This window comes from Eriocheir sinensis, chromosome 46, assembly GCF_024679095.1.
Source record: "Eriocheir sinensis breed Jianghai 21 chromosome 46, ASM2467909v1, whole genome shotgun sequence".
Taxonomy (NCBI): domain Eukaryota; kingdom Metazoa; phylum Arthropoda; class Malacostraca; order Decapoda; family Varunidae; genus Eriocheir; species Eriocheir sinensis.
This window is the reverse complement of record NC_066554.1, coordinates 1,763,693-1,784,191: the sequence shown is the minus strand read 5'-3', so window position 1 is coordinate 1,784,191 and position 20,499 is coordinate 1,763,693. Positions and strand designations below refer to the sequence as shown.

At 40.4% G+C, this 20,499-nt stretch overlaps 2 protein-coding genes across 8 annotated transcripts in view; both read left to right on the top strand.

The window, feature by feature from the left end:
- The window catches only part of LOC126980981 (leukocyte elastase inhibitor-like), a 26,982-nt gene extending 11,914 nt beyond the window's left edge, over positions 1-15,068 (top strand). For 6 of the 7 annotated variants that reach the window (XM_050831512.1, XM_050831508.1, XM_050831509.1 and 3 more), the window contains exons 5-9: positions 1,213-1,426; positions 4,961-5,175; positions 7,436-7,621; positions 12,735-12,876; positions 14,769-15,068. In XM_050831512.1, coding sequence (XP_050687469.1) covers positions 1,213-1,426; positions 4,961-5,175; positions 7,436-7,621; positions 12,735-12,876; positions 14,769-14,917 — 906 coding nt within the window. In that variant the 3' untranslated portion in view covers positions 14,918-15,068. The remainder of the gene's footprint in view (positions 1-1,212; positions 1,427-4,960; positions 5,176-7,435; positions 7,622-12,734; positions 12,877-14,768) is intronic. The other variant, XM_050831506.1, reaches the window with a different exon arrangement.
- LOC126980982 (leukocyte elastase inhibitor-like) overlaps positions 1-15,726 on the top strand; it is a 66,299-nt gene extending 50,573 nt beyond the window's left edge. The window contains exon 9 of the transcript XR_007733692.1: positions 15,635-15,726. The gene's annotated coding sequence lies outside the window, so the exon portion shown is untranslated. The remainder of the gene's footprint in view (positions 1-15,634) is intronic.
- Positions 15,727-20,499: the final 4,773 nt, after the last annotated feature.

The window sequence follows — 20,499 nt, the reverse complement described above, 5'->3', positions numbered from 1 at the left end:
TGAAGCACACATACTCTTTTCAGTTGTCAAGATGTCTGCTCTGAATCAAGCAGTTGCTGCTGCCGCAGCTGGTATTATTTTGCAACAATGGTGAAATTGAAGGAAAAAGCGTGAGTTTCGCGTGAGTGCTGGGTCAATGAGTATCTTGCACGTCGGAGTGTATGTGTGAGTGTAGAAGAAGAGGTAAGGATGGCAAGCAATGTGCTAGCCATCCACAGACAAGTAGATGAACGATAATCCTCAATATTATTTATATTTTTTCATTGGACCAATCTGCCATACTGACGATACAAAGGAGGACCTGAAAATTAGAAAACACGGTTTAATAAACCATGGTTGACGGGCGACTGTTGCACAAGTCTCCCCGTCTTGGATGGGGAGACACTTGCACCTTCATGCGTCTGCGCATGTTGGCCTGTGTGCACAAATTTGAAGCATGCCTTACCTTGCACCATAGTATGCCTCTGCTTGCCTCTTCATGCAATAGGCATATGCCTTCTGAGCGCACAAAAAGTTGCACAGGTCTGAACGTGGCTTTAGAGATAGAAAATGGGGTTTGGTTCTATTCATTGATTATATTTTAGCTATAAATGCAGTTTTTACAGAATGCCATGTCATTCAAGGAAATGGTTGAATCTGAAAATTTAGCCCCCTTCCATTTTTGTCTGATGCCTCTCTTCCTTAGGGAACTTCAGTGAAAGATGTAAATCCAAATGAAAATTATCTGCCTATGCTCTCAGTTCACAATGTCCTTCCTCTGAAGGGCTCTTATATCAGGATTTATGTTAATCAACTCCTAATTTGTCCTAATATGCTATTTCTCCTTGCATCTGAATGGCTCTTACATCAGGTTCTATATTTATCAATTCCTCATTTTTTAGTCTACCATGCAGTTATATAGTGCCTTCATTTTTACCTTTTCCTGCTATCTTAATGACAATTCAGACCAACACTTTTTCACATCTCCAAAATACCAGTGCAAGCTTTGTTTTACATTATCAAGTACTTATAATAATTAGCATTTTTGTTTTCTTCAGAAAAATGTTTAATTAATACCATAATATTTTCCTTGTTTTGCCTCGTTTTACTAAAAAAATATCCAAAGAAGCCTGTTCAGTGTCCTGATTGCTCTGTTTCATCTCTTTGTTGTATCAGTAGCACAGCTTTGTATGTAAGGAGGATATGTTTGTTTCACATTTTTCCTTTGCCTAGGCTGAAGTGGCTGATTACGAGCTTCGCACATCAAACATGGCCTATGTCTCAGGCCGCCTGGCAGTGCTGAGTGAGTTTGATAATATTCTGAGGGAAAAGTATCTGAGCTCCTCCAAAACGGTTGATTTTGGCAAGAGTGAGGAAGTCCGGCAAGAGATCAATACAGCGGTTGAAAAGGAGACCAACTCCCGCATTAAGGATCTCATCCCTGCTGGTAAATATCATTATTGTCATCATTATCTTAATCATCATTAGCTTGAACATTCCACCACAGGACATAGACGGCTCCCAAACATTTCCATTAATTTGTCTTGTATCTTTAGTGTTCTTTTAGCAATTTAATGTAAACATTCCATATACAGTTGTCCGTCGCCATATCGCAGTTCACTTTTTGCGGTCTCACTGTATCGCGGATTTTTAAATTGTATATATCTATTTTTGTACAGGTAACTCGATTTATGTGAGTTTGGTTTACGCATTTTTGAAATAACGCGGGATCCAAAATCCAAATAAATGTTTAATTTACACGTTTTTTCACTTATATGCGATATTTTATGGATTGGCCACCAGATGTCTCACACAACTGGACTCACATGGCGCCGCGGCCACACAGCTGAGATCAGTTCTTCCCGCACACCACTTGAACAACAATACAGTACCCACGCTGCCACGCTACTCAATAATAGGGGTGGGCAGGTACTGGTACCAGTACTGGTACTAATGGTACCAGCTATACGGTACTGTACCGGTACCAGACTGCTCTGAGACTGAGTGCCTGAGTGGATATCTCGGTGATATGGATATTCTCTCTCTCTCTCTCTCTCTCTCTCTCTCTCTCTCTCTCTCTCTCTCTCTCTCTCTCTCTCTCTCTCTCTCTCTCTCTCTCCCTCTCTCTCTCTCTCGCTCTCTCTCTCTCTCTCTCTCTCTCTCTCTCTCTCTCTCTCTCTCTCTCTCTCTCTCTCTCTCTCTCTCTCTCTCTCTCTCTCTCTCTCTCTCTCTCTCTCTCTCTCTCTCTCTCTCTCTCTCTCTCTCTCTCTCTCTCTCTCTGTCTCTCTCTCTCTCTCTCTCTCTCTCTCTCTCTCTCTCTCTCTCTCTCTCTCTCTCTCTCTCTCTCTCTCTCTCTCTCTCTCTCTCTCTCTCTCTCTCTCTCTCTCTCTCTCTCTCTCTCTCTCTCTCCACTGAATGAATTGAATATTTATCTTTTGATAGAAACCTACCTCTTCTTTGATTTACATTGTTTTGGATTTACGCGGCCTCTTCAAGGACACAATACTCGCGTAAATTGAGTTACCTGTATCACTGGAATAAACACGCAGATAGCTACTGAACCGATCAGCTGATACGCTTTTCTTCTTCTTGTGACCACAACTTACCGACCTCACGAGAAATTAACCGACATGCTGGTGACTGAGTTTCTGACCAGAATTTCAATGAGTTTCCCGTGAAATGCAGCCGACTTTGAATCTCTCGAGAGAAACTAGTGGTTGGGTGACCGTGTTCACATGGGCTGGGGCGAGATTCACAGATGTGTGCTTATATAAATAATGTATATAAAATATGTTATATAAATAATAACATAGCTATAAGGTCGCTACTTCGTGGATTTTCGCCTATCGTGGGGAGTTCTGCTGGAACCTAACCCCCGTGATCTGGATCTGGATCTGGACAATAATGCGCAGGGCACCTGTATAGGTGCATAACACGCATATTTGTTTTGGCTGTTGGGGGGACGGGGGAGCCGCGTGTGCAGGGGAGGGAAGTGAATCAAGTGTAGTTGTTGTGTTGGTGTGTTGTGGTGACAAGTGAGTATGTATTTGTTTTCTGAATGAGTCTATTGTACCGCAGTCTAATCTGTTGAGGGAGGCTGTTCCAGTCACGAATGGTGTGTGGAAAGTATGAGTGCTTGTATGCGTCAGTGTTAGTGTGATATGTTTGGTATTTATGGATGTGTGTGCTACAAGTATGTTGACTGTTTGCCTTGTGTAGGTATGTTTGTGGGTCAATGTCAATGTGAGTGTTTGTGATCTTGTACATAAGTGTAAGTCTGTGTGCTTGTCTGCATATGTGAAGAGGTTCCATGTTTATCTGTTGTTTGATCCGTGTTGTGATTCCAGGCGTTCGAGTGCAATTGTTTGTAATGAACCTAGCCGCCTTGGTGTTGATTTGTTCTAACCTATCAATGTTTCTGTGTGTGTGAGGATCCCACACCGTGGAGCAGTATTAGTGTTGGTCTCACAAGTGTGTCACAAGCTATGTGTTTAATGTCAGGTGTACAGTTATGTAAATTCCTTCTCAGGAACCCCAGTGTTCTGTTGGCTGTGGCACTGATATGGTCTATGTGAGTGTTGAATTTCAAGTTAGTTGAGAGATGGATACCAAGGTACTTGTGTGTTTGAACTGATTCTAAATCTGAATTGTGGAGAGTGTAATTGTAATAGATGAGGTTGTACGCTCTGGTGAATCTTAATAGTTTTTTTCATTTGTCTGGTCGGAAGTGCATCTGCCAGGTGCGGTGATAGATGAGGGACCAATGTACTGCTTAATTTCAGCACCCTGGTGAATGGCCTTCCCATGGGTCATTTTATATCCTTTACATCTCAGTCTACCATTTTGGTTCATCTATTGTCCTCTTTTTTCCACCTGTATATCCTGACCATTACCATTCCTTGATAATAACTTTTTATTTTGCCGTTCTTCATGTTTGCTAACATTAATCTTTCCTTTCCCATTTGGATACTTATCAGTTTACTTTTCAGGGACTTTGTCATTGCCCATGGCTCTGTTTCATAACATGATGGCAAGAATGCACTGATGGAATACGTTTCATATCAAGCCCAATGGTATAGAGTTTCTGTACCAGTTTTAATGTAATTGATATGTATGTGTGGAGGGGGTGCCTGGTACTTTTACTTCTTACTGGGTGGCCACAAACATGATTGCTCCATTCCTCCCTGCTCACTGTCACTCGGTGAACATTCACAAAAGTCATTGCTCATTCATATTTTTCCACTCCATCCATCCACCTCCTCCTTGGTCTACCTCCCCCTTATACCCTCCATCTCACTCACACCTTCTCATTGTCAGTCTCCCATTATCCTCTCTACATAACCAAAACATCTTCACTTTTCCTTCCTGTATTCCCCAACACATTTTTAACCATACTTCACCACCTTCACAGACCCACTTTTGCCACTTTGTTCCTCCATGTAAACCTTTATGCACCCCTCAGCAAGTCATGTTCACACTCTTAACCCCTTGACTGTGGATTTCCTACAAGAAGTCATCACCAAGCTACAGGAATGGATCAAAAAGTGGCTGCTACAATTCAATGAAGAAAAATGTAAGGTCATGCACCTTGGGAGGGGATATCCAGCATAGTACCACATGGGAAACACTCCACTATCCACCACAGAGACAGAGAATGACCTGGGAGTATATGTTACCAGGCTACCAGTAAAAGCTAAATCCATCCCAATCACAGCGGATGGATTAACATTTGACTCATGAAACAAAAACACAGCTGCTGAGTGAACAGCTACAAATCATAATTGATTAGTGACTAGCTTTAAAGTCAAATATTATTGGGTAATTTTTCTTATTTCATTTTGCATATCAAAGATGTCAAACTATGCTTGGCTTTTATTATAATTGTAGGAAAATAGCTGTGTATCCCATTTCATTTTACCCATTACTTTCTTTAATGAGAAAATGGGATTCTTGGTGAAAATAATAGTATTGTAAATTTCAGGTATGCTGAATTCTCTCACAAGGATGGTGCTTGTGAATGCCATCTACTTCAAAGGCTTCTGGGCTAATCAGTTTAAAAAGGAAGCAACAAGGGACGAAGACTTTTGGACCTCAAGCACTAAGAATGTTAAAGTGCCCATGATGCACATGAAGAAGAAATTCCGCCTCTTCCATTTCCGAGACCTTGGAGCCACTGCCCTAGCAATGGATTACAAGGTCAGTGTACTTATTTGGTAGTAATTTCAATATGACTAGGATTATGGCAGGATCTGAGTAATGCAGACACAGGTGAGACCTTGGCCATGATCTGACAAGTGATGATTGTGTTTATGTTGGATAATGATTAGAGGCTTTACATGTGGACGTCTGTGAATTTTTGTTGGCATTGAAATGTTTCTTGTTTTGAAAAAAAGTTTATTGGTGCTGTCTATGGCCAGGCAAAACAAAAACTAAATGCAGTAATTACTTCTGTATCTGAACCCTCCCTGTGAGAACCTCATAACCATCTAAACTTAAAACAAAAAAACACTGAATAAGTATGAGAGGGGACACTAGGAGAAGATGTTAATGTGGCCTGGTTGCTTGGATGACGTGTAAACTGCAGAGCTGGGCACTTCCGATCATCAGTCCGATCGTCCGATCTTCCGATCTGATCGGAACAGCATTTGGCGATTGGAATTATTATTTAAAAAAATAATAGTAATTGTTATAAGTTTTAATGATCAGATTTTTTTTTTTTACGTCTTGGCCTATTGCGCCGGTAGGCTTCTTCCCAGTGGGGCCTGATGGTTGGCCCAAGGCTTCTTCCCAGTGGGTCGTGATGGTTGGCGCAGGCGAGTGTTTATAGTGGCACCATCTTGCATTGGCTCATGCTGTCCTCCCGGAGCTCATCTTTAATCCTAGAATCTAGAGTCCGGGTTGATAGGTGGTCTTCTGGACAGTATGTGGGTAGTTTTAAGCCACTCGGCGGCGGCTGAAAAATCCCAGCTTGGTGGCACCGGTCGGGGATTGAACTCACGTCCTCCTGAACGCGGGGCTGCCACTCGGCGGCGGCTGAAAAATCCCAGCTTGGTGGCACCGGTCAGGGATTGAACTCACGTCCTCCTGAACGCGGGGCTGTCTTGCTATCTGTTCAGCCCAAACTGATCGGATGATCGGGGATCGGAACAGCAAAAAAGTGATCGGTGCCCACCACAGGTAAACTGCCACATGTGTTTTCTCACCCACACACCCCTATCCCAGGGCTGGATTCTCAAGACACTTTCACTCAAGTTAAGTCCATAAAGTTCATGGTGTGCACTATACATAATCCTCAAGCACCAAGCTATGATATTACTGGTGCAAGTGGGGATATAACTTCATCTGTGCTGGCAATATCCCCAGCCTCAAGACACATATGACATCACAGGACTTGTTGTTGGGAGACTTTACATTATCTTCAGATGATCCTGTAATAGTGGTTGTATGAGTACTAGGAACTTTTTAATAGGTAATGAAGAAAAAAATGACCATAAAATGAATGGTGTTCAAAGATGAAAAAAATAATAATAGTTTTGCAAGTAGTCATTTAATTTTTCTATAAATGCTTTAGCTCTGCCTTGGCCAGCTGGCACGTGACAGCTTGTTTACATGAGAGAGATGATGCCTGAGTGGCTGGGTCCTCTATTCATGTGGTTATGCTGGTATGTGGAGCAGGCTTGTGGGGTACATTTTGTTCTAGCCAGTAGAATACAACCAGAATGAACAGCTGAAAGATGGGAATTTGTATTTGACACTTGGGTCACCATCGGCTTCCTTCCATACCATTCCGTGTCTGCATTATCAGTTTGGGGATTCAGATCTGCAAGCCCATCATGCATCCTCATAGGATGCACTTGTGTACTTGTGCCTCTACTCACATGAGTGTGGGTGCTCTCATACACACATATCTCCATAATGCATTGGTTAACATGCTTGTCCCACACTGAGGTCCCGTGTTTGATTCCCAGGCAGAGTGCAGATGGATGGGCAGTTACATTTAATCTGTGCCCCTGCCCACCACTCTTCAACCAGGAGAACCTTATGGTAAATCCTTTGAGTGAAATGGGAGCAGAATTGAAAGTCCTTATATGCAGTAACTTCATTCAGGTTCATTCATGCTTTGATTTTGTTAAATAATTCAGGAGTACAACTACAGTGCTGATTGCCTTGATTTTGTGAAATAAATCAGATATACTACAGCACAGTACTGGTTGCTTCCATCCGAAGCTGTGACTGCTCATGGAGGTACATGTTATCTCTCCTCCACCAAGCACCTGCATAAAGCTATCTCCTTGAGGAAAGTCTACATACAGTACCCAACAACATTATTCATTATTAGCTTTATCATATTGAAAGTAATAGTAAAGTGTCTTTACTCTAAATATGACATTACTGTAAGGTAATAGTACTAAGGTAACAGTAAAGTTCACCTAAACCATGTCATTCCAAATTGCAGGGTTCCAGGCTGAGCATGGTGTTTGTGCTGCCTGATGAACGTGATGGCCTGGCAGGAGTTGAAGCCAAGTTGGCCACAACAGATCTCAGTGAACTTGATAAAAAGTTGCGCAAAGCTGAAGTTGAGGTCACTATTCCCAGATTTAAGCTGGAAGAAACACTCAAACTGAAAGGCAAGCTCCAAGAGGTAAGCTAGAGCTACTATATTTAAGACCATAGATGTTAATGATGTGTAGAAATTAAACAAATACAAATTAAGAGCAGTGTGAAAGTAAAAACAGAAGTATGTAAAAGAGAGAAAAAGATTTCCCATTGAAATGGGCCACACTGCACACTCAACAATATCTTGGAAGTATGCAATAACAAGTGAACCATGAGGTCAAGTACCAAAAGTTGAATCAAGAAAAATATTCCAGAAAGTTTTTTTAGCACCTTATTTTTAGGCTCTGTTCATAGTCTTCTTAATTTACATCACTCACTTGGATTTCTCACTACCTTGAAGCAGTATAAGCATGATGGCTGTGCCTTACTGCCTTGGCTGTGTGAGTACTGAGTGTTAATTGTAGCTTTTTATCAAACAATGTTAAGAGTGAAAATTTGATATCAATAGGAAAAGATTAATAGATAACACATCATCAGTTTACCATCACTGCTCTATTATAATAGGTATAGGGTAAACATTTGCACCAGATGCCTAGCATTTTCTTGACAGAGGCCAAGATCAATGTGGAAATAATAGTATTGGTAAGGTTCTGCAACATCAGGATTCTTCACAACTATTTTTTTCTCACTTTGATGGCAGTGACGGGAAGAAAAGGTTTGCAGTAGTACTGCTCCCACTCTTAACACTCACACATGGTTTTCTGTTTCTTATTATTGCAGCAGCTTTCTTGACCCAACTTGATTGATCTGTCACTCTTTCCTATCCTTTGCTCTTGTCACAGTTAAAGATAAAGGTAAAGGTTGGTGCATACATTATAGCTACGCGTGGCTACAGTGCTCATCAATCCGCTGACCCTTTGAGCCTGTGATGGGCAAGAGCCAGTTACCCCAGGACACAGGCCAATGTGAAATCCTGGATTGCCATAGTTTACCTTCCCCAGGTTTACCCAGGTACCCATTTATCGACGAGCCAAAAAGGGAGGATGAACAGCTGGGTGAGCTGTACACCAACTTCCTGGGCTGGGATTCAAACCTGGGCCTGCAGAGTAGTAGCCAGGCATGCTGACCACTAGACCACGGAGGCATTATGTTGTCATGAGTGCTCTTCTTAAATTCTTTATAATTACGTAGCTTTGCTGAGACAGGGCATTATCAAACAATGCCTATAGATATTATTAATGATGTATACAAATGGAGCAAATATAGCTGAAGAGCAGCATGAAGGTGAAGAATAAAAGCACCCGACACAGAGGAGGAGAGATGGCTCATTGAAGGGCCACACTGCACACTCAAACATTCTGTATATAGACCCAAATTAAGTATGACGTCAGCGTTGTGACAGCCCATCAGGACCAGAAGCAGATTTTTGCTTTAAAGAATGAAAAAGGATGCAGTCTCTTTAGCCAATCATTCTACCTTACAAGCTTTATCCTTTTTTATTTTTTTACAGCAGAGAGCAACTCGAGGAAGCTGATTTAGTAAGAGAGGAGATGTGAAGTTTTCAGTTGAGATTTTGAGCTAAGAATAGACTGAGGATGTTTAATGTAGAAGAAGGTGACAGCTGAGTGTTGTCGAAGAATAGGGGATAGGTGTTTGGAAGATTGTGTCGAGTTGGTAGGTGAAGAAATTGGGTTTTTGAGGCACTGAAGGATACAAGGTTCCTTTTACCCAAATTGGAAGTGATAGCAAGGTCTAGGGTTAAGCGTTCTGCAGCCTCCAGTCTGGAGTCCTGCAATTCCTGTTGAGAGGATCTTCTGTTGAAAGAAGTTGAATAATGCAGAGTGGAGTTGTCTGTATGAATGGATAGGACAGTTTGTTATGGAAAGAAGATCATTGATGAATAACAGGAAGAAAGTGGGTGATAGGAGAGAGCTCTGTGGGACACCACTGTTGATAGGTTTAGGGGAAGAACAGTGACCGTCTACCACAGCAGAGATAGAACAGCCAGAAAGGAAACTGGAGATAAATGAGGATGCATCTGCATGTGTCAAAATTAGTGGAGAAACAAGTGAACATTTTGAGATAAAAGTGGGATCAAGACAGGGGTGTGTCATGTCACCATGGTTGTTCAATATTTATATGGATGGTGTTATTAGAGGAATGAAAGGCAAAGTTGGGGAAGTTGGAGTAAAAATGTTCGCTGAGGGAAGAAAGTGGGTGCTGAATTCGATACTGTTTGCTGATGACACAGTGCTCATTGCAGAAAATTAAAGTGACTTACAAAATATGGTCAGTGTTTTTGATAGTGTCTGTAAAAGGAGAAAGCTGAAAGTAAATGTCAACAAAAGTAAAGTGATGCTAGCGAAGTAGAAGTGAAGTTGTAGATTTTGTATGCCCATATAGAGTGCGAATTGAATGTGAAAAAAAAATGCAGAATAATTTTGAATGGTGAAGAAATGGAGGAGGTCAATGAGTTTAAGTACCTTGGATCAGTGAAACTTTCTCAGTTGCACTAGACATATCGCAAGCTTTTGATAGGGTCTGGCACAACTCTTTGCTTTCTAAACTGCCCTCATACGGTTTTTATCCTTATCATCATCATCATCATTTCATCGATGCCTGCTCCTAGGAGCTCCCACCAGGGGCAGAAGCAGTGGCGTACCCAGAAAATTGAAAGGGGGGGGGGCCAATATATATATATATATATATATATATATATATATATATATATATATATATATATATATATATATATATATATATATATATATATATATATATATATATATATATATATATATATATATATATATATATATATATATATATATATATATATATATATATATATATATATATATATATATATATATATATATATATATATATATATATATATATATATATATATATATATATATATATATATATATATATATATATATATATGTATATATATATATATATATATATATATATATATATATATATATATATATATATATATATATATATATATATATTTTGGGGGTTTATGTCATGGCAAGAATTTGGCCCATCGCTGGTATGCGGCAAAGCCACATATTTGGCACATTGCTAATGCTGGGTTAAGAATCTTAATAACAGGTGCCTGAAGTCTCTGGAAGAATTAGAAAAAGCAAGGTTTTGACATTTACTATGAATGAAAGAGCTTTTGGTGAGTCGAAGAATAGATTTGGCACAATTCCGGGCAGAAATGTAAAAATCATGGTTAGCAGGAGTGCAAAGGCTCTGGCACTTTTTGTGAGCTACCTCTCTATCTTTGATAACATGAAAACAAGCATGATTAAACCAAGGTTTTTAGCAAGAGGAGTAGAGAAAGTACGTGGAATTTGTGCCTCCATTCCAGAGACAATTACCTCTGTGAAGGGCTGGGCACACACAGAGGGGTCTCTCTCCTGGAAGCAGTAATCATTCCACGGGAAATCAGAAAAGTACATCCTCAGGTCATCTCACCGAGCTGAAGCAAAATGCCAGAAGCATCGCCTCATTGATGGGTCCAGAGGATGTACAGGAGTGATAGGACAGAATACTGAAATAAGGTTGTGATCGGAGGAACCCAACAAAGAGAACAGTTTGACAGAATAAGCTGAAGGATTAGAGGTTAAGAAGAGGTCTAGAATGTTGAGCGTGTCTCCAAGGTGGTCGGGAATACGAGTAGGGTGCTGAACCAACTGCTCTAGATCATTGAGGAGAGCAAAGTTGTAAGCTTAGGCTTGTTCACCAGGCTGGTCAGTGAGAGAGGATGAAAGCCAAAGCTGATGGTGAACATTGAAATCTCCTAGGATGGAGACTTCAGCAAAGGGAGAGTAGGTCAAGATGTGCTCGCTCTGGAATTCAAATAGTCAAAGAATTTTACATAGTTGGTAGAATTAGGTGCAAGATAAACAGCACAGATGTATTTAGTAATAGAGTAATAATGAAGTCTTAGCCAAATGGTGGAAATTCTGAAGAGTCAAGGTTGTGGGCATGAGAGCAAGTGATGTCATTGCATATGTAGACGCAACATCCAGCTTTGAATAGAAATTTAGGATAAAGATAGTAGGAGGGAACAGAGTAGAAGTTGCTGTCACTAGCCCCCAAGACTTGTTTCAGTGAGGAAGAGAAGGTGAGGTTTAGCAGAGGAGAGATGGTGTTCCACAGAAGGGAAATTAGAACGAAGACTGCAGAGTCGGACTGGGGTGCTTAACCCAGTAGTTGCGGGGATCATGTTTCTTAAAGGCCCCTCTAAGCGAGAAAATGAGATAAAATCATCACTCACGCAACCCATTTCATAATATATATATCAACGCTTTTAAGATCAGTTTGTGTATCATCTATTTTTGGGGGGTTTATATCATGGCAAAAATCTGGCCCGTTGCTGGTACACGGTAAAGCCACAAATATGGCCCGTCGCTGCTACCGGGTTAAGGGGGCTGTACCATCTAGTGGCTGGAGGGGGCCCGGGCCCATAAAAGAGTTACTGTCATTATTATATGACAGCATGGGTTAAGTCCAGGGGCATACCTTGGGGGGCCCATGTGCCATTGGCACACGGGCACATAGGCCAGTCCGACCCTGGAAGACTGTGAATGTTGCAGAAGTTAATGAAGAGAAAGTTCGGAGAGCTATCAGGACACCTTTCAAGTTGAGAAACAAAAAGATAGTCCGTTCTGGGGGAATTTGTTGTTCCCCCCTAAGATGAGGACTCCGAGGCATGTATTAATTTAGCCATTTTAAATTTTGATAAATTTTGTTGAAATGGTGTGTTTGTTTTGTGTGTAAGTAGTGTGGTGTGGAAAGAGAGAGGCTTTGTCTTTAGAGAGCATGCTGAACTACTCTGGTGTTGATGAGACAATAGGGAAACGAAAAGTGAGGACACGGGAAGGGTCTTTGGTGGGCTTGCAGCACCCTCTTCGCTTCCTGTATAAACCTCACCGGGAGTGGCTTACGCCCATTTTGGTAGGTGTCTTCCTACCTACCATCCACTCACTGTCTTGCTGTTTTCATTTTCTTTCCATGCAGTCCTTGAAATAAATTGTTACAATAAAAGTTGCATCAATCTGAGCAATAATTGCAGCCTGGATCACTATTGCTGAAGAAGTATGTTATGGGGCCATCCGTTTGACATAATCATTTGTGTAGAAATATATTGCATTTGAACACCTTCCTCTCCACAGATGGGAATGAAAGATCTTTTTGATGAGAGGTCAGCTGACCTTTCTGGAATATCAGGCAAGAAAGACCTGTTTGTCTCCAATGTGGTCCACAAAGCCTTCCTGGAAGTAAATGAGGAAGGCAGTGAAGCTGCTGCAGCAACAGGTATGTTTTTGTTTTCATGTTCTTTTATTTTTCATTCATGCTTGATATATTTCTGTGTTGCTGTATTTTCTTTCAAATGTCTATTTTGCATTTGCTTGGAATGTGTACAGTGCACTGATTTGCATGATTACACTTTGCTTCACGCTTTCAAGATGACCCAGTTTTTCTGTGCACGGCATGGAGGACTTTCAGGAAATAATAATAGTTATAATGGTATGTTAAATGACTTACAAACGAAATAGCTATAACAAAGGCATGCCACAATTATAGAAAAATAGACCAGTAGAAACCTTACTTTACCACAGATCACTCTGAGTAGATAAAGTCTAAATGTTAAATAATTTAGTTTAATGCTACACATAATTTTTGAAGAAGATTTTGGGGCAAACGATATTGCAGAAGGGATTTTCTTAATCACACAAACCAATGGGTAATGATTTATGAAATTCTTTTTGGTTAAGCCTTACTAACTGTATGCTTATGACTCACATGAGTGAGTTTGATCTTTACATTTCCTCCCGGAATCGTGCCAAATCTATTCTTTGACTTACCAAAAGCTCTTTCATCCATATTAAATGTCAAAACCTTGCTTTTTCTAATTCTTCCAGAGACTTCAGGCACCTAGCCAAAAATATCTCCTCCAATTTCACTTCTTCATCTTTCCCTCCTCTCCTTTACCCTGATGGCAGCACAGCCGTCTCATCTATCTCTAAGGCTGAACTCTTCTCTCAAACTTTCTGTAAAAACTCCACTCTGGACGATTCTGGGCATATTCTTCGTACTCATCCCCCCTCTGACTCCTTTATGCCTGTTATTAAGATTCTTAAGAATGATGTTTTCTATGTCCTCTCTGGCCTCAACTCTCAGAATGCTTACAGACTTGATGGAGTGCCTCCTATTGTCCTTAAAAACTGAGCTTCCATGCTGACACCCTGCCTGGTCAAACTCTTTTACCTCTGTCTGTCATCATCTACCTTTCCTTCCTCCTGGAAGTACGTCTTCATACAGCCTGTGCTTAAGAAGGGTGACCGTTCCAATCCCTCAAACTACCGCCCTATAGCTTTACTTTCCTGTCTATCTAAAGCTTTTGAATCGATCTTTAACCAGAAGATTCAAAAGCACCTTTCCACTTCTGACCGATTCATCACCAATTGGCTATCTACATGCTGTCCTTAAGACCACCACTCAACCCGGACTCTAACGAAACTCTGTACAGTGGAGCAAAGATGGGTTCCAGGGGGCAACATGAGCCAAACAAGATGGTGCCACTATAAACGCTTACCTGCATCACGAACAGGCTGGGGCCATCCAGCAGGCCATATAAAAAAAGCCCAGTAATGCAAAAGGTTGAACTTAAAAAAAAAAAAAAAATAATAATAATAGATAAATAAAAAAAAAATATATATATAAAAAATAAAAGATAAAGTTGGGGATACACCCTATAGCTGCACATGGCTGTGGTGCTCATTGTAGCATTGGGCCTTGAACCTGTCATTCATCAGTGTGCTCATTCTGCTATATTTTAATCCAAGACTTTTTAAATCTTTCTTTAATTTATAACCCTTGAGTTCTGAGGTTACCATTTAGTGGTGTATAAAAAAATCTGATATAGATTGTTTTATTGCTGTAGGTATCTGTTGTGTAAAAAGTTGATGCCATAAGAGCATAACTTACATGGTGGTTAACTTTTTCATACATGTTCATGCTTGATGCACTTCTGGTGAGGATGATCAGGCATTTTCTTTGAGTGATATTTACCATCTGCTGTGCTGGAAGATATAAAACTGGAAATTTCTTCATGAAATAATTTTTTCTAAAATGGTTTTGAGTTTGGCCAAAGAAACTTACATAGTTAAGTTATGGTGAATTTTTAATACACCGCTTTTCCTCAGCAGGTATCACCTTCATGGTAACGAGTATTCTGATTTCAAGACCTCTGCAGTTTGTTGCTGATCATCCATTTCTTTTTTTCATCAAAGATATTCGATCAGGATTAATTCTGTTTAGTGGCCGCCTGACAGTGCCTTCACAGGGAAACTGATAAGCCTTTATCGTGCATCAAGTGTATGTTTGAGACAGCAGTGTTGGGGCTTTATAAAAAATCTATTTAGTTAAGCTGTGATGCCTTTATTTTAATATACCACTTTTTTTTCAACTGGTATCACCATAGAGCTAATGTGTGCTATAATTGACAGTCCTCTGCAATTTGTTGTTGATCATCCATTTATCTTTTTCATCAAAGATGTTCAATCAGGATTAATTCTGTTTAGTGGCCGCCTGACAAAGCCTGCACAGGAAAATTGATAAACATTTATCATGCATCAAGTGTATAGTACTTAAGACAGCTCTATGTATTTAGTATTTCAGAATATTGTGAAGTGTATATAAATGAGATATTGACATATGAGGGCACTAAAATAGCAAGTAACTTGTCTCATGGCTGTTACTCATATATTATGGCTTCAAAAATTAATAATGTCCGTACCTCCAAGCTGCTCAGGCATTTCAAGAGACAAAAGAAAACCCTGTCTCTTTGACTGTCTATGATATCAGGAAGCAGGAACAAATAAAGTAATTTTGTGCAACTAGTAACAGAAACTAATTGTCAGCAAGGAAAGATAAATTGCAAAGTGTAAAACTGATGACTTGCAAAATTGTTATTCCAATATCCTGATTTTCCTATAATCCAGCACCACATTGGTCCCTAGCTCCTAACCTTCCCAGGTGAAAGCTGTAGTCATCCAAATGTCCATGAAAGGTACTTAAAGACACACTGATATTTGCTTATCTGAATGAAATTTCTTGCTTCATGTTACGAATTATATATTAAATAAACAGCTTCTACAAGTCTTTTACTCTACTACTTCTTCTACCTACTTAATAGCACTTTATCCGTGTCTGGAAAACACATGAGAAATTGCTCTAGTAGTCTTGAAAGGGGGAAATAAGCTTCTGCTGATGCTGGGAAATGAACCACGACCAGCCAGACAAATCTCTGCCCCCAAGCCAAGTGTTTTTAGTGGCCTTTCCACATCAGGCACGTCACTACAAGATTTCCCCTCCAATTCAGTTCAATTTCTGTGTTTTTACTTTAGTTTTTACTTTGCTATGGAAGCATAACCTTGAATGCCTCTGGAGACATGGGCATCCATCTCCCTGCCCCACAGGAGCAGATCCCACTGCTGCCACCACTGGGGAGGGGGCACTCCCCATCTTAAATCTACTTAGTAAATATGCACCAACTCAGTGTCTAGAATACACATGAAATTTTGATCTAGTCCAGAAAGGGGAAAATAAAATTTTGTTAGGAATTAGGTCAGTTAACCAGGGGATTAGACAAATTAACTATTTCCCTTATGGAACTAGTCTCAGGCCAAGAGTTCAAGCCAACTAAGAGTGTCGTCTGAGCTCAAATAAGCCTTGGATGGTACTTACATACTTCGCTCATCAGCTCTCAGACCGAGACAGTATCACCGTATTCACTGCCTGAAGACTAAACACATTTACCATGAAAGGAATAGCAATAGTTCAGTGTTTCCTTTCATGAAATAATAAATAATTGCCCTTGCGGAATTATTAACCCTAGAACACTAACCTTAGAAAAAGTCACACCACTACTAACCATGGGTACATCATACCCGATTTTGAAAAAAAAAAAAAAAAAAAAAAAGTTTTAATGGAATAAAAATAAAGAGTTACATGAAGGACTCAACTTTTGTATCTTGACTTAAGATTAAAAAAAAAAACAAAAATTTTTGAAAAAAATCAGAAAAAATCAACTGAAAAACAAAAAAATAAAAAAAAAAAAAAAAAAAAATTTAAAAAAAAAAAATATATAAAAAAAATCATTCCAAACTTCTTGTCTTCTTGTATGGGCTCCCAGGTCCTGTGATCCACTAACAGAAAAAAAATAAAAAAAACAATATCACATCCTGGGTCACACAACACCTGTATCACACACCATGTATGTAGTGCCCGAATGTAATGTAGCAACAAAACAAAGAGCAGCAGAGAGAACGAGACAAACCTTCCCCTACACTTACTGACTGGCGATGGGTTAGGAGTTAAAGAGCAAGGATAATTTAACCTATCGAAAGCCATGCCATCTGGAGAGGGAAATTCAAAATACCCCTTCAGACCCACGTGGTTGGCTTTCGGCCCACTACATCACCTGCTCTCAAGCTAACAACACCTCAGCGCTTTCGCGCCACATTAACTCGTGGCAGTGCTGACTTAAACTTAGTCTCGAGGACAACAGGACTCCTCCAGAACTTAATTCAAGAGACCACTTCTTTTGAGACCCTTCGAAAGATAAGTGCCTCCTACAGTGATTACAAATAGGTATTACTATCAGGCCTGTTAGGATTATCGTTGTAACGCTGGGAGGTGCTTGTAGGGGAAAGCCCGGCACCCCTGCTGAATTAGTGGTAAGTGGTTTGTGTGTCTTTTTTGTGGAGTTGTCCTGGTGTGGTTCTAGTGTCTTGCGAGAAACATAACCGTTGGGTATGGTAAATTCACTGTATCAACAATTTCATTGCCAGGGACTGAACCAGCAACCAGCCAGACAGAAGCCAACTCTGCCCAGTCAGCTAAATGTGTACCCCCCAGCTGAGTGGGAGCTCCTAGGAGCAGGCGTCAAAGATGAATGAAAATCTACTTCTGTGCACTCTGCACCAAGCCACTCACAGAGAAACGAAAAAAAAACTCCATGCATGATTGTTTTTATTGTGAAATACCATTTTCATGAACTTACAAATATAAATAGCTACAATATGCACTAATTAAAGAGACTACTGAGTGCAACCACCTCCCAACAAATAGTACACATTACGATTTATTTATTTATTTATTTATTTTTTTTTTTTTATTTATTTATTATTTTTTTTACATCTTCGCCTGTGGCGCCCGTAGGCTTGTTTTGGAGGGGCCTGATGGTATGGCCCAGCCTGTTGTAGCGCAGGCCAGTGTTTACAGTGGCGCCATCTTGCAGTGGCTCATGCTGCCCTCCCGGAGCTCATCTTTAATCCTAGAATCTAGAGTCCGGGTTGATAGGTAGTCTTCTGGACAGCATGTGGGTAGTTTTAAGCCACTCGGCGGCGGCTGAAAAATCCCAGGTTGGTGGCACTGGGCAGGGATTGAACTCGTGTCGTCCTGAACGCGGCGACGTCACGCTGTTGACTCAGCCACCGCCTACCCATTGGTGATAATTTGTGTAGCAACAAAGATGAATGATTAGTAGGTCAATTATGAGGATCTATTTCAGGAATTTTCATCATACATTTAAAGTTCATCTCTCAAGGAAGCATTTTTCAACATAACCAATCAACCAACAAACAGTACACAATTAGACTGATGATCTCTAATATAGAAAAATAAAGGATGATCAGCCGTGAAGTGGAGGGGGTCCATTGGAAAGTTCCTCCTCATGATGCGGATCCCTACTCGAAGATGAGTCCATGTAAAAAAATATATAAACAGTTTATTAGTGTGTAATTTGCTAATATATAGTTTAAATTACATTATGAAAAAGAGAGATTTCAAAGCTTGTTCATGCAGTTTGCTTAAGAATCCCTCCCTACAAAAAAATTGAGGATATTTGCATCCAACATTTTTTCATGTTTCCTCAAACATTTCTTCACCTATCATCAAATAATAAGTTTGAATGATTGTGTCAGCTTTCCATCAGTGCTAGAGTTTACCTCCTTATACACTTCTTGCTCTTTCCATTGTCTATGTCTGACCATACCATGATTGCTGACATGTCCAACACGCTGGCCACAGCCAGACTACTTCAACACGTGTACATCCGTCACAAAAATATTCTAGTTTCAAATCATGTTCATTCATAGAACTACATCAACTAAATCAACAACAACAACTGCTACTACTACTACTACTACTACTACTACTACTACTACTACTACTACTACTACTACTACTACTACTACTTCTACTACAGAACAGAGGTTTAAGCCTGTGATTCTGAACCTCTAGGGGGTCTGTAATAGTTTTCAGGGATTCTTAGATGGTTGACATCTTCATCGAGTAGCTAGTTCTCTTCCTGTGTCATATCTTTGGATTATGATGCTAATAAGCAGAGGTGGGCGCAGTACAGAAAAATCAGGAGTGCGGTTGCGGTAGTGTGGTACTTATTCGAGAGTAGTGCAGTTGCGGTAGTGCGGTCCCATTTTTTCTTTCCCAGTGTGGTAGCGGTACTCAAAATAAAAAATACTTCAGTGCCTATCCTGGCTATCCAAACAAAGGAAACATGCTTAATATAGTAGGTACAACAGACGGGTCCGGGGTTGAAATGACCTGCACCACGTGGGTTAGAGAAGACTCGCTCGCAGTGTAGTAGTTTAGCCTGTCTATTTAGTATTTAATTTTAAACAATAACTGAAAAGTCAGAATGATTGAATCACTGATACCGATTGACTGATTGAGTCCGATTGACTGTAAAAAAAAAACATTTCTTTGAGCATGGCGCGATGCAAATGTCTTCGATAGTTTTCAAAGTACCGCAAGAAAGCTCCTCCCTTCTCCTTTGTTGTTGACTTGCAACAATAAACTATCAATCAATCAATCAATCAGTCCTGGGCATAGGTATTCTCAGACGCTTCCACTCTTCCGGCCATCCCTCACCTCAACTATTTCCAAAGGCCAAAAAGGTTAATTAGTGGGATTCTTATGAGTGATATTTTAGGTTCTTGGTAGGTAGTATAGAAGAAGGGTCAAACTACCATCAGGGTCATAAAACTATACTCCTGAAAATGCCCAGATACTCCTACGAAAGCCTTGTCAAATAGGTGTGCTTGGTGGGAGCTGTATTCTGCAAAATTTCGGCTCCCAAGTTATACATTTATGACACGGTTTCCGTAAAAGAGTTTGGGGCATTTCCAAGGACAGTTTAATGGCTCTCTGGTGGTAGTTTGACCACTCTTCTGTACCATGAACTCCACAAAAGTGCCTGACCCGTCTGATGGGCGAATTAAGGCCTCCTAATAATGCACTTATCAAGACTAGTAGGGAGAATGACATTGGTGTGGTCATAGACGAAGATAAGAAAAACTTTTGTACACCTAGACTTAGTTTAAAACCTTGTACACATCCTTAGTGAGACCACACCTTGAATATGCCAACCAGGTATGTCCCTAGTCCCTCCTTTGCCAAAATTCAATTATCAGTAAAAAATAATGTCCACCACCACACATGGCATAGTGGTGGCTTATGAACAGGAGCGACAGGCTAAGTTAAGGAGTGGCTTTCCCATCTCGCTGGTCGCGGGTTCGATCCCCGGCGCCGGGCTGGTGAAACCCTCTCCCTGGTGTTTCGTGATACGCTACACATGTGGTCGTGTGGAGACAAGGTAAAGAGAATAAGTATAAGTGGAATTCCGGGCAATACGTACATGAGAACTCGACAGCATCTCCTCTTTGCCTTTGTAAATGGATTGATTGATTGATTGATAGTTACCGTATTGCAGGTATACAACAAAGGAGAAGGGAGGAACCTGCCACCTCAACCCCCAGGCAGTACTTATAGTGTGATTGTACAATTACTGACATATATGTACCTAGGTAGCACCATATCTAGGGGCAGGATACTTGCACAACTTTTGACATA